General features: G+C 43.1%; 1 protein-coding gene across 2 annotated transcripts in view; it reads left to right on the top strand.

The window, feature by feature from the left end:
* Positions 1-1,335: 1,335 nt before the first annotated feature.
* Positions 1,336-14,372, top strand: part of psd2 (pleckstrin and Sec7 domain containing 2) — a 32,647-nt gene continuing 19,610 nt past the window's right edge. Inside the window, exons 1-3 of one of the 2 annotated variants that reach the window (XM_027281601.1) lie at positions 1,336-1,928; positions 9,115-9,647; positions 10,468-11,220. In XM_027281601.1, the coding sequence (XP_027137402.1) occupies positions 9,187-9,647; positions 10,468-11,220 (1,214 nt within the window). In that variant the 5' untranslated portion in view covers positions 1,336-1,928; positions 9,115-9,186. The remainder of the gene's footprint in view (positions 1,929-9,114; positions 9,648-10,467; positions 11,221-14,372) is intronic. The other variant, XM_027281596.1, reaches the window with a different exon arrangement.

Below are 14,372 nucleotides of genomic sequence, written 5' to 3'. Positions count from 1 at the left end.
GGTAAAGATGAAGTAAAAATAAAGGTTTGAGTTGCAATCTAAAGTGGTTCTTCATGGTGATGCCATAGCGGGAACCTTTTTTGGCTCTGCTAGAACCCGTTTACCTATTGGTTCTTCAAAGAACCAGTTGCTGCTAAGGTTTGATTTAAAGAACATTTTGCATTAAGTCCCCCCAAAGAACCTTGAACAGCAAAAAATGTTCTCCAGGATAAAAAGGTTCTCCAGAGAACCCGAAGTAAAGTAAAAGACAAAGATTGAGTTAGAACCTAAAGTAGTTCATTGTTATGCCATAGGGGAACCTATTTCAGTTCTGCAAGGAACCGTTTTACTTATTGGTTCTTCTAAGAACCAGTTGCTGCAAAGGGTCGACTTAAAGAACCAGTATTCCAACATTATAAAATTGTCTTCAAAATACTGCAGTTGTGACTTAAAGAACACTTTTTTTGCTTTCAGATCTCCCCAAAAAACAGCAAAAATGGGGTTCTCAATTTTTCTTTGGGTGAATTTGAAAATAGCAGCAGCTAGAGGCTAACAATACCTGAAGTATTTTATTGTTCTAATAAAACTCAGAATTACAACATACTAATCACAAACATATGAGACTGTATCATGCCAAGTATTGCACAATGCTTACACAACTTAATGGAAGTAAAAGTAAAACTCAGTCATTTTCAGGATAAAACCTTTATTTATATGGCATTTTTGATAGAAGAAACGTGTATTTAAACAGTAAAATGTGGAATAATCAACAGTACTAATATTATATTATACACAGTACTAATATTCTTTCACCGTAATTTAAGCTTTGTATTTATTACGGTAATATTCTGGCAACCACAACTCTACTTTACCGTAAAAACAACAGTTTCTCTATCATATGTCTTTGCAAAATCTTTATTTATTTAGGCATTTTAAGCAGATGTATTACAGAATAAAGTAATATTTTTCATCCATATGATATTTTCATGTCCTTGAACTTCAACTGTCATGATTAGATTTTAAATTACTGGTACAGTTACTAGTACAACATCTAACAAGCAGACTTCTGGTAGTTTCATGGGTCATGTTTTCCCTCGCAGACATTAAATCCCTAACTTCTACAGCATGACCAATGTGACAGCTGCTGGACTTTGGACCTTGGACGGCATTATTTAACTATCTGTAAATCATCTCCATATTCTTGTCAATTTCCAAACTTTTTCCCCCCTCTCTCAACATTTGTTCCCAATGCTAAAATTAATAAATAAATACCAAGTTGAATAACACATTCTTCATGCTGGAACCATCCCAAGGTCTTTTGGGCATCAATGGATCTGAGTGTGGGAACCAGTTTGCTGAACCTATTTTAATGATATTTTAATACACTCTGGGTCTGGGTTGTATCATCAGTGGACTTGTGTCAACACAACCAGCCAGTGCTAATCTTCACTGCAGGCTACAGTGTCTGATATATCAACAGGCCCTGGAGACACAGCGCAGGGTAACCACGGGAGAGTGATGGTGCTCCTGAGCCGTCCGAGGGTTTCTCAGCTGCCATTCAAACACTCTCCACGGAGAGGAGGAGACGAGGAGGACGGCTCCGATCATCCATCCATTCATCGGTGAATCTCTCTCTCTCCTCTCCGCCTGGACCTCCCGCGTGTCCCTACCAGCCTTGCGCGGAGGCGCGAGACTACACAACACCACCACCACCACCAGCACCACCGCGCGCACCGACGGTTGGTCGGCCGTTGTTACAACGGTTTGCACGCGCATAGAGAGAGAGAGAGAGAGGAGGAGAGAGGAGGAGAGAGGGGGAGCTGCTGCTGGGAGCGTGGAGAGAGAGAGAAAGGAGCCCGTCTGTCAGTGTTATTCCCCGGCGTGGATGTGGAGAGACAGACGGGGCGCAAGAAACTCTGATTTCCTGCCGCTGACTGAACGTTTTACCGGTGAGTGAAGAAACAATACGGTGTATAACGGACTTTATCTTTTTTATATTTTTATTTTTATTATTTTTATTAAATACAGTATGTCTGTGTTGGCTGTGTTAAAGATAAATGTCTTCATATCGTGTATTTGAGCGAACGGAGGGGCTGATCTCACGTCCTGTTTTTTTGTTTCTTTCTTGCTAAATCCAGAGCCGGCTGTGTTTGTGGAGCTAATATAGGCTGAAGGATAATATGCACCGTGCGGGGCCGTGGGATTTTTATTTATTTATATATATATATTATATGGAGGTGGTGTTTGTGGTGTGTGTGTGTGTGTGTGTGTTTTCTCCCCCTCTATGGGAGAGAAAAGCTTTTTCCTCCTTTCCGCTTTTTTCTATTTTTTCTTTCTTTTTCTTTTTTTTTGTGTGTTTTTTTTAGGGGGGGACAAGTCGGTCTTGAACCGCGACCAAGGTCTATTTTAGAGGAAAAGAAAGACACCGGCCTCAATTGAGCTTGAACCGTGTCTCCCAGCCATCCTGTTGTCATGGTTACTGGCTGGAGGAGGCTGGGGGAACATGGCTGTCTCTCTCTCTCTCTCTCTCTCTCTCTCCCCCTTTTCTCTCTCTCTCTCTCTCTCTCACACACACACAGACAATAGTTGTCGATCTGGTGTTTGTTTATGTCTTTCTGACATGTATTTGGAAGCACATGACACACCACACTGACACCAAAATGAGGTGAAAACACCCTAAATCTAACTCTAAACGCCTTTATATATATATAATAATATAACAGAAATATAGTGATTATTTAGAGGTGTGAAGCGAGCTCCTGGCCTTTCCTTTCCTTTTGCCGCTATACAGGATGTGGGTGGCTTTCTTTAAAACAGGTGTTTGATAGCAGCGTATTTTCTTCCCAAAAGCAAAGTCACCATTATGTTAATTATAGGCATTTACATGTCTAGTCTAGAGCAATTGTAATTCACCCCCACACCCCCTCTCGCTTTTCTTCCCAATACAACTGTAGCATCTCCTAGGCAAAAAGTGTAGCCGCTCTCTCCAATGTAATCATGTTGAACTCAAGGTGTCAGACACCGGGACACACACACACACACACCAGCACGATTTACAGTCTGCCTCCTCCTCCTCTTCTAACAACACCTCTCAGCACGCAACATCTTAAAATCCATCCTAAAATGACAACACCGGGCTCAGAAAGAACAATTATTTGCATTGCAAACATAAGAAACACACCGTAAAGGGCATGTGTGTGTGTTTAAATAGTCCAAAACATGACAAATCACCACTTTAATGTGAGCGTATATTTAGATGTGAGTGACAAAATGCGACTGGACGGCTGACCTTGACATATTAGGGTGATTTGGGTGAGCTGGCTGACTGTTACGCTCCACTAGGTCTGTTGTCATACTGGTGCGACTGTATACGCAGGCCGGCAAAAGCTAGCACAACACTCTGGACTACTTCCAACCCCATGCTTTCCTGCTTTCCTGTAGCAGACTAACAACCAGGAAATGATTTTTCCTCCTCCTCTGTGTGTGTGTGTGTGTTGCATCTGTGCTTATAACACAACAGCATTTTTGAAAGGTGACTCCATATCTGCAGCAAAGTGTGTGTGTGTGTGTGTGTGTGTAGGCTGCAGTGCCAGTGCTGCACCCAGCCTGCATATAATGAACAGGGTCAGTAGGTCATTTATAGTATGAGACTGCAGTGTGTTTTCTGAGCATGTCTCTGTGATAGACAGCGGAGAGAGGAGGAGGGGAGAGGATGTTTTCCTTGTGCGTCTTTAATATTCAGATCTGGTTATCATCCCTCAGTGTTCAGCTGATCGCTTCATAAATTAATTTTGATTACTAATTAGCTCCTTATAAAGAATACTTAGAGGGTTGTCCTGGCGGTTTGTCGTGGTTGAGGTGATATCCTTGACAGATTTTCTCTTTTTCTTTGCTAAAATGGTGCAAAAACATCTAAAACATGTAACACTGAACTGTTTTTTGTTGTTGTTGTTGTTGTTGTGGACCCCCTAATGAGTGATCATTTACATATTAGAAGATGAGTTAATCAGCTCGATGTCAACGACCGCAGTGAACTGCCAACATTTTGTCCTTCGTCAATACGGTGGCGGCGGCGCCTTTTCAGTAAGAACCCCTCGCGGCCGGTGGCACGCAGCAACAGACAAAAGAACAGCACAATTGTTTAGGATGAATGCGGGTAGCACTTCAAAATGTAATGAGGTCGGGACAAGTTAAAAGTGGTCAATTGGCGGCTTGCTCCACCACTTAAACTCAATAAAAGATGGTGCATCTGCAGGCAGAGAAGTGCTTATAGATAGATAGATAGATAGATAGATAGATAGATAGATAGATAGATAGATGGTAGATAGATAGATAGATAGATAGATAGATAGATTGATAGATATTAAGGATTAAGGAGAGTGTTTCTATATATAATTCCTTCCCCATAGCGTAGCTCTGTCATTCGTTAAACGCTCAGGGAATCCTGGGTAATCCTCTCCACCGTGCTGTTACATTCACTGACTGCCAATAACATCTGGCCTTGGTGCAACCCCACTTGACTAGAAAAGGCATTAAGTGCTCTGCTTAAAGGCACAAAAGTATCTTTATTCAGAGAGTACTACTTGGCCTGGTACTGTATCATGTTTTCTGAGACACTTTAGGACCTTCGTCAGAAATTACCCAGATGATGTCATCGGGGTTTGGTGATTTTGAACGGAGAGAGTCTGCGGTACGAACAGACCAAGAGGATGCAATGGGAATAACAGGAATACCTCTGAGTATTACAGGATGGTTACTCATTGTTGTCTAAGCTTTCTAAGTAGCTACTTCTGCTGCATTTGGAGCAGCTGGAGCAAACTCTAAACCAAGCGGTGACCTCCAAAGCCAACGTCCACTTGAGGCTGGCTACAGAACGAGTCAGTCTCCGTAAGTCCCCATGTTAAAATGTCCAACTTCACAGCAGAAATAAACATGTTTACAGCTTGGTACAAAAAGGCTTAAAGTTATGCATAATTAACAGCAAGGCCGCTTTGATTGACAGGTGGGTGTCCACCAATGATCCATTTCATCCATTTTTTTGGATCAGCCGTGAGGTGGAAGAGGCAGGCAGCCGACATGGCGACCAAAGCCACCACAACTGGCTCTTTAGAAACCTGTGGGTGACTTACAATGTCCATTCTTTATACTGTCATTGCTGAAACCTCATACAAACAATCACTGTATATCCCTTTAAATTATTAGTGTTAATAATATTCATTTAATTATCCGGTGTGTACGATTTAAGGAGCTCTGTTGACGGTCTGTTGACTTCTGTGTTTCACCGAGTGATGGAGATATTGGCTGACGTCTTCTCTGACTCGGCCGCTCGTAATTATCATCTGATGTATACATTATTGATTGCCTTGTGGGAAAGGAAGGGGCGAGCGTTTTTGAAGCTTACCAGGGTCATGAAAGGTCTCTGCTACTTTGATCTTGTTCATCCAATCCTTAAATTAACCCTTTAAATAAACTTATTCGGCTGCAGATAGTATTTCCCATGAACAGACAAATGTGCTTTGCAGAGCACGTCACAAGAAGTTGAATCATTTTGAACTTTAGGACGCAATGCAGCAGCTCGATGGACTTCAGTCAGGCCTGCTCGCTCTGGACAAGTGTTTCCCCTCATACTGAAGGCCCCAGTCTGATTACCTCAGTAGTGTTTCTCTGGCATCTTTCTGCAACCAGTCAGGCTCATCTCTGGAGACTCCCAGTGGACTGCAGCTCTGTGTCTCAGAGATCAATAAATTACGCCATGGCTCGTGTCTATGTGTGTACATCGTGGTGTGTATCAAAGTGTGTGTGCTCAGACAGAAAGACAGACTTACAGATAGAGAGATATATAATAGAGACACAAGAGACAGAGAGGAGCTATTTAATGGCGACTTGGCCTTTTATCCAACGTCATCCTCGCTGGAGTGGTGGTTTATGTGCCTGGACGGTGTGTGTGTGTGTGTGTGTGTTTGTCTGTTGTTCACATGATTGGCAGATGGTCCGATCGCAATTAAAGGAAATTGATAAGGCTTAAGAGCCCCAGTGTTCTGCTGACAGAAGTGGAATGCAATAAGTCTCTCCTGATAGCCATTGTATACATAGAGACACAAAGAGACACACACACACACACCCTTTCCGTATCATTGGCTGTGTTTTCTCCATCCATCTATGTGGGGTGTCTGAGCACATCTGCTCCCTTTCCTCAGCAGCGGGATTCATCGTGCTGCTCACATCCACGGGCGTCTTCTTCGTCTTTTTCTGCTGGCTAAGACCCATTTACCTCAATTACTGAAAAAAAAAATGAGAGACGGAGAAAAGAGAGAGACAGTGAGATAGCAGAAAACATAATGTGGAACAGATGAAGAGAAGAGAGTGGGAGAAAAACAGGACACTGGAGAGAGAGAGAGAGAGAGAGCGAGAGTGAGAATTCCCACTTTCCATGTCTGGTTTCATAACTGTTTCCATTTATGGAGATGTGTCACTGTTTGTGTGTGTTTGACTGTGTTTTAATATGTGCAAAATCGTGCTCTTTTGCATATGGCGAGGACACGTGAGCGAACACGAGCTTCCAAACAGATTCACATGGAAACGTGTTTCAGATCTGCAGAGTTTAGTTCAGCGTTATTTGAGAATGTAAACACACGCGCGTCCATGAATTATTTAGTCCGATTCGTGAACAGTTTATTGAGCTTACCTTTCTACGTGTGTCATAATGCAGTTAAATGTGAAGTGATTAATGTTTCTGCAGATGGAATACACTGCAACAAAACCGCCTGGTGACTAATAGGTAATGCAAACCATTCCCATGCTCCTTCCTGCAAACAAAAAAACAAGAAGAACAAGAGTCGGCCAATGGCTGATCGTGTATCCAGAAAGAATTTGTTTGGGGATCAGTCAGAGTGTCCTCTGGGATCATCACACATCCAACAGCAGTCTGAGTGTGAAGGATTCGTTCACAGAGAGCCTGTGAGAAAACAAATAATGTCATAGTGTATTTTTAAAACTTAATACTGCTTGTATTTCTCAGAGTGACAGACTTATTCAAACTGCAATGTGGTGAGGGGGATGACGGCGTAAAGCCAAGATGTTTGCTGGCTTTGAGTGCTCCAGTAATAACATTTGCCTCAGAGGTTGAGATTGAGCACTCGATGCCACCTCTGCATTTGACAGCATGAAAAAAGGAAAAAAAGGTCTGCTGTAATTACTCGTAATAATTTGTCTGACTTTCTCAGTTCTGCATAATTTGCTTCGTCTTTTTTGCAGCTCTGATGAAACATTTAGTCGGCCTGTGGTGTGCCAAGGCAGTTTCAACATCATAGGAACAAATTTGGCTGACGTCTTAGCCTGCCACAAATCTTTCCCCTCTAACACGATCCTGGTTTTGATATCAAAATAAAGCGGAAATGCTTGAAATTTCCCCTGTGGAAACTGCAGAGTTCTGTTGGCAGGATTCAGTACACATTTCAGCCTAATGAGGCACTTACCTGCATCTGCATGCCATCAGAAAAGATTTGAATCCCAGTAAATATTTTACTGCAGTTGTGCTGTGAGTCTCCTGCTGAGGATGATTCAGCAGAGCAGAGATCGAATGTGACTCTGTCTGTATGAAGCAGACAGCGCTGCTGCTTCCTGGCTGCAACAATATCACAATCCAGACATCTCCTTCACAGACAGAGGTTTGTGCTTAATAAAAGGTGCAATATAAGATATAACACTATAAGAATCGTTCTATTCTTTACATCAATACATCACATGAAAGCCAGTTAAGAGGAAATATGTAACATGTGACAAATAGATTTTCAGTAGTTAGATTGGGCCAGAGCACGAGGCTGCTATGCTTTTATTTTGATAAGAATATCTTTATGATGATGTCGATTTTTCAGTATACTTATATTCTTTTTTTATCCATTTTGGATTGAAAGTTCATTCTTGACCTTGAAGATTGGCCGATTTGATTAAAATCACCAGAGCAGCTACAAATGAAATTAACTTTCAATCTCAATCATTTGGAATTTATTTTGTGTCGCTATCATGAAGATATTGTTCATCTAAAAGCATTGATTTCAATTAAACCCCAACTCATTTAGCATGCAATTAAAAGTATTGTATCAGTAATCAGTATTGTCTAATTAAGCAACTATTATTTGATTAATCAGTCTGCGAAAAGTCAATAAAACAATGAAGAATGCTCGTCAGAAATTCCCAGCCGATGTCTTCAAATTGCTTATTTTGTCTGACCAAGAACCTCGAACCCAAAAATATTCTATTTACATTTATCTAAAACAGATTAAGATAACAAATCTTAATACAAATCTTTGCTTTTTTGGTGTTTTTTGGTTTTGCTTCCCGGATTAATGGATTATCGGAATCGATCAAAGTTTTCTTTCAGCTGATGACTCGGCTAATCGTTTCACTCATCAAATTCATCAGATTGCATCTGAAAAAGGATCAATTTCATTTTTATACCCACAAAAAGATCTTATTTTCATAAAAAAGGATCATATATCAGCTAGTAATAATTGAAACGTAACCAGCTCTGCAGAGCCGTAATTAAGAGCTCCACCTTAGCGTTTGCCCTTGAGCCTCGGTGAGGATAGAGGAAGGCCTTCTGTACAGAGGTCTTGGCTGTGCAAGTGAGAGAAACCGCAGACCATCATGATACATGTTCACGTCTCGGGTTACTATCACGCCTTTACACCCAGCACACACACACACACAGCAGGTATGGAAACAGATAGTTAGTTATTCGGCTGTGAAATCTCGACATAGACAGAGAGCGGATGAGCAAGCGGGATCATTTTGACAGAGATCTGTTGAGCTCTTAAACAAATCTCCCTCTGTGCCTGCCAGCCTGCCTGCATCCCTCTACTTTCTGTGGACTTTATCTACCTTCTCCTGCCCTCCTTTCAGAGCTGTTTTGGGATCATCTGGTGCAGAGGACAAAGTGTTCCATATGCATTTTTCTTTCTCTAAGATACACACCTAGTAACACACCGCAACACACAGCTCTTGTTCTGTTGAAGGTGACCTCCGCGACTTACAATTAAGACTAGAGATAATCAAATGGCTGCGTCAGTATCAGCTTATTTTCACCTGGTACTTTGTCCTCATTTCATGCTGATTTATCCTTCTTTTTCTCTGCAGAGGGTCTCTCCCTGGTTCTGGTTCTCGTCTCTGGCCTGAGTGGACAGCCGTCTCCCCTCAGTTAAGAGCACCATGACCCAGGAGGGGCAGGCTCTGCCCTCTCCCACCCCACCAGAGAACCCAGTGGAGCCCGATACAGCTACCACCACCAACAACAACACCGAAACCCACAACCAGGCTGATTGGGACAAGCTGGCGGCCGGGGCGAAGGAGGAGACAGAGGAGGGGAAACAACAAGAAGAGATCAGAGAGAGAGAGGAGGAGGTGCACGGGGAAGGAGAGGGGAGGGAAGGAGTAAAGGATGAGGAGAGGGTAGATGGAGCCGGTGATGAGGATGAGCAGACAGACGGAGGGGCGGAGGGAGAGAGGGAAGGGACGAGGGGGGAAGGATGTATGAATGTGGAGGTGAGCTCAACGGGGGAGGAGGCAACGTGTGAGGCGGCGGGGATGAAGGAAGAAGAGGAGGGGAAGGAAAATGAAGAGATGCAACCATCTACGGAGGAGGAGGCAACTCAACCTCAACAAGCCGGGCGGTTAGTTCACTAAATCATCTTTACTGTTGCACGCTGCCAAGATATATTTTGCTTTCAGGGTGTGAAATTCTTTTAACTTCTTGCACACACACACACACAAAAGGATGGGCAGACTAATATCACGTCACTCTTCCATGGTGAATATTTTTAATGGCAAATTGTTTTCTCAGTGTGGTTCTTTGCCACATAATTAACCTAATTAGCATTTCACAAAATGGAAAGGCAAAGAGCCTAATCTGAACGGGCTGAAAGGAAAACAAACAGAGAGAGAAAATGGTCCAATTTTTCAAGGAGCTGGAGGACGCAGTAAATCCTTTTTAAACCCAGCGAGGGGCAATAGGTAAATAGTTCAAATGTGACAGAACAGCATGTTAATTAGTGCTTTGCTATGACCCATAGGTACAAAATGCACAGACATTAACACGCGGTACACGTACACTAATTAAGATGTTCTACATCACTCTTTGAGGAAATCTTAAGGGTTATTTCTGTCTGTCGGCAGCAGACCGAGCATTATGATATATTCATATTCTCACAAGTAAAAGGGATGAAGTAGGGGAGTTACGACAGCTGATGGGAGATGAGCTTCCAGCAATTCACAAAGTAGCAAATTGGACAGAGCTTTTTCACCTTTCATCTTGCTTCAATTGTCACTGGGGATATTCTAGCTGAAATATTTGCTCAAATGTGTGCACCCCTCCTGAACGATTTCACTGATTAATATGAATATATGTGCCAAACTCAACAAAGAAGCTGCCCAATGTTTGAGTCGTGCTCTCAAGATAATTTTCTCTTGTTTTCTCTCTCTGTGTTGAAACAGACTGGCAAACGGCATAGGCGGTAATGAAGGCGATGAAGCGGGTGAGGAGGACGATGGAGGAGATGAAGGGGGGACTCATGCACACTTGGACACTTTCAGCTCTAACTTTGAGACTACTGTAGAACAGGCAGATACAGAAGTGGAGGAAGAGGAGGAAGAGGTCCAGAAAGAGGGAGAAGGGACAGAAAACCAGGACAGTTTCAGCTCGGTGTTTGAGCAGATTGTTGAGCAGGTTGATGTTCAGGAGGAGGAAGAGGAGGAGGAGGAGGAGCAGGAGAAAGGTAGGGTGGACAACAAAGACGGCTTCAGCTCCACCTTTGAGCGCATCGTAGAGTCTGCCCTGCTCAGGGGCGGGACCTGCTACAGCAGCCTGGACTCTCTGGACGTGCTGTCGCTCACAGATGAGACGGACAGCTGCGTCAGCTTCGAGGCACCACTGACGCCGCTCATCCAACAGAGGGCGCTGTTACAGGGTCCTGAACCCTTGGAGCTGGAGCTGGCAACTGTTCTGGAGCAGGATGGGGCTGAGGCTGGACTAGATGCCTCAGGTGGTGATCTCACGGTTGGTGAGAGCACTGTCTGTGGAGCTGGAGCTATGGCTGGAGTAGGAGGAAGCCCGCTGAGAACCACCATACCAGGGAGCAGGTCAGAGTTTGTGCTGAGCCAGCCTGGGCGCTGGGCCATCCCTAATGGATACCATACAGAGTCCCAGGGAGCCACAGAAGGTTGTGGAGCCATGAGCAACTCCGTCAGGTAAAGAGTCTATTTATGATCACGCTCACATCCATATTTGTGTCTTTACACTTATTCTAAAGGAGTTTGTTTCGTTTCAGCTCTTTGTTTATGTGTTTCCAGGTTAGATCTATTTGATATTACCAGTATAGCAGCCACCAAAGTCAGAAATTTTAAACCCCTACACACAGTGCAGGTGATTTAAAGGTCTGGTGTGTCAGATTTAGGTTGCTCTGTTTGCAGAATATGGAATATAAAATGCATATATATAGTTTTATTAGAGTATAATCACCTGAAACCTTTTTTTCTTTGTTACCTTTAAAGGAAGCTTTTACATCTACAGACACCACAGTGTTGAACCACTGTGTTTCTGTGGTAGGAGGTACTGCCTTTTGTGGCCACAGTAATTTCTCCCTGACATTAGGAATAAGGGATGAGGAAGAGGCTGCACTTAGCAAGTACACCGCAAAATGTCACCAAATACATCCACACTAGTCCTTTAAAACATCAACAGTATACTTTTTTAAACATTTTTTTAGGCTTTTGAACCTTTACTGTATAGAGACAGCTGAAGAGTGACGGGAAATTCATTGAGCCTTTGTACGTGGGGCGCTACGGCCAGGTGAGCGACCTGGGCGCCCTGACATTATACAAATGTAACCATTTTTCAACCAGAGTGTGTCTGGATTGGGAGCTTCATTACGCCTCCTGTCAACATGCAAATATTGCGATATACACAGACTTTAGAAGGATGGTAAACCTGCTGTTCATTTTTTCTGTGTTGGTCAGATAATACCATTCATGCTGTGCTCCAAGCTCCATTCTGCATCCTTTGAATCTGACTGAACGTTTATGTGAACACCTTATACACACTGGACATCGCTGTGTTAATCATAATAGGACATTTAACAGCATATTTCACAATGTCACAACAACTGTGACATGATTAAACTGAACATGAATTACACTCAGGTCAAGATAAATAGATATAAAGTGGGAGTGAGTTTTTGAACCACTGCAGCGTGTTTGTTATCTTACATTTGTGTGCTCAACACAGTCGAATTAATGTCGAGATCCTGAAGTTTAATTACTGTAATACGCTGTGGCCTCGGCTTAACCAGCAGGTGGCGTGAGCAGGGTGAGACCCAGCTGTGGGTATTTACAGTGGGGGCAGGGTGGTTGGTTGGGGGTAAATGCAGGGGCTGGCTGTTCAAAATAAAGTCATTTGTTCATACATGCAGACTCAGTGGACCAGTCTACCCAACATACAATACATGGGAATACATGGGAAACTGTTACTGTACATGGTTGGACAGTTTTGTGCACTTCACGGCGTGAACGTTACATCCACACAGCAACAAGCAAACAACAAGGCAGCACTGAGAACAATTCAAAGTTGCAGCAGGGAGAGCTTTCACGTTTTTATGGAGTCAGTGGGGCTGTTTAAGCAGGAGCGCTGCATTTGGAATGAATCAGCTCCTTTGCTCTGTTTGGAGTGACTGTGATCTCTGGTAAATCCAGCAGCAGACCTACAAATTGTGTCTGTGGTTTTTGCAGAAAGCATACTTACACAGTGGAGAGCGATAACATCAGCCCTGCCAAATTACAAAAGATTTGTGCACAACAAAAGAGCTTCTTTTGTAGGACTGATGTGCTGGTTTCATGTGAGAGATTAATGCTTGAAATCTATACAGCAGTATGGAGTTAAGATACAGCATGGCCTTCAGTATCCTTCAGTCTGTCTCCTATAGCCAGTTTATGTTTTATGCTATGATCTCTAATTCATCCACTTTGTCCATAATGTGTGAACCCCAAAGAACTGTGGGAATACAGCAGCAGCTGACACTACTTGCTTACATTTAATTATCTTAATAGCACTAAAGAGGGTTGAGGAAGACAGTGCAGAGCCACTGAAGGGGGGGTGGTGGTAACAGGAACCATATGGGAAAAGCCATGTAACCTGACCTGCGGCTATAGGTCTGTCTGTCTGGCCTGAATACAATCCCTCCGTCTTGTTCTGCAGCCCGGTTACTAACCTACTGGAATGCCAAATAGATGCACAAATCTCAGGCACGGACGGCTCAGCTAACTGCTGGGATTTGTTCACAGACTCTGCTGGTGCTTCCACAGCTCAATATGAGTTATAGGATGAACTGAGGATTTAAGATGTCGGCTCTCCTTCTCTTTCCCTTCCCTCTCTCTCTCTCTCCCCCCCCCGTCTACAGATGTTGTCCTTTAAGCATGGTCCTGCTTCCTGACCACCAGCGCCAAGCTGAATGAGCTATTGTTTATGTCATGACATCATCGTCTTCAGCTTTCCTCTGCCCAGCAGGGTCTTAGAGCGAATGTGTATGTGTGTGTGCGTAAGTGAGCGATTATTGCTCTATGGTAGCCAGCTTGCCAGACATTTGAGCACTTAAATCTAGAGTGGATACATCTGCTAGTCAGTCTTAAAGGGATAGTTAAAGTTTTAAAGACACTCAGAGTATCCAACTTATCATGAATAAGAAGTCCTTGATGTCCATTCAGCTTTAGTTTTTGAGGATATTAAAGGGAGAAGTTACAAGCACTGGCAATTCTAGTTGCACTCTAGTAACGGTAAAAGCCATTACTCTGAAAAAAATCTGAGTTGAAGCACAGTCAGAGTTTATTTTGTTGTAATCTCCTCCAGAGGGAGCGTGCATAATTTTTACTGAATTACTTTTCAGCTCAATTGAATTGAAGTAGCGCGGCTAAAAAAACACCGATAATGAAAACACCACAGTGCCAGTGAAGCTTTTTGGACTCGGATATATTTATCATTTTTAAAATTCACATCTTAAGCGCTTTTTGTAAAACACAACAGGAGTGTGTCTAAGCAAAACAATTTGCATTTGCATTACATTTAGTCATTTAGCTGAAGCTTTTTGTCCGAAGCGACTTACAAAAAAGGGAAACAATCAAGGTACAGTGCAACTAGGACATTAGTGCAGCAATAAGTACAGAGAGAGTTCTACAGAGGGGGATACTCGACAGTGCACCTGTTTTTCAATCAACCCAAACCTGCACATGACCCCGCTGCTCATCCAGCTCCACTCACTACCTGTAGCAGCACACATTAAATTCAAATATGTCCCATAATGCTCGCCTACAAACTAGTCTCTGGTACTGCACCCACCTACTTGCCCTCATAC

The sequence above is a fragment of the Larimichthys crocea genome, chromosome I (assembly GCF_000972845.2).
Source record: "Larimichthys crocea isolate SSNF chromosome I, L_crocea_2.0, whole genome shotgun sequence".
Lineage (NCBI taxonomy): Eukaryota > Metazoa > Chordata > Actinopteri > Sciaenidae > Larimichthys > Larimichthys crocea.
The sequence above is the reverse complement of the archived record's forward strand: the minus strand, read 5'-3'. Positions and strand labels throughout refer to the sequence as shown.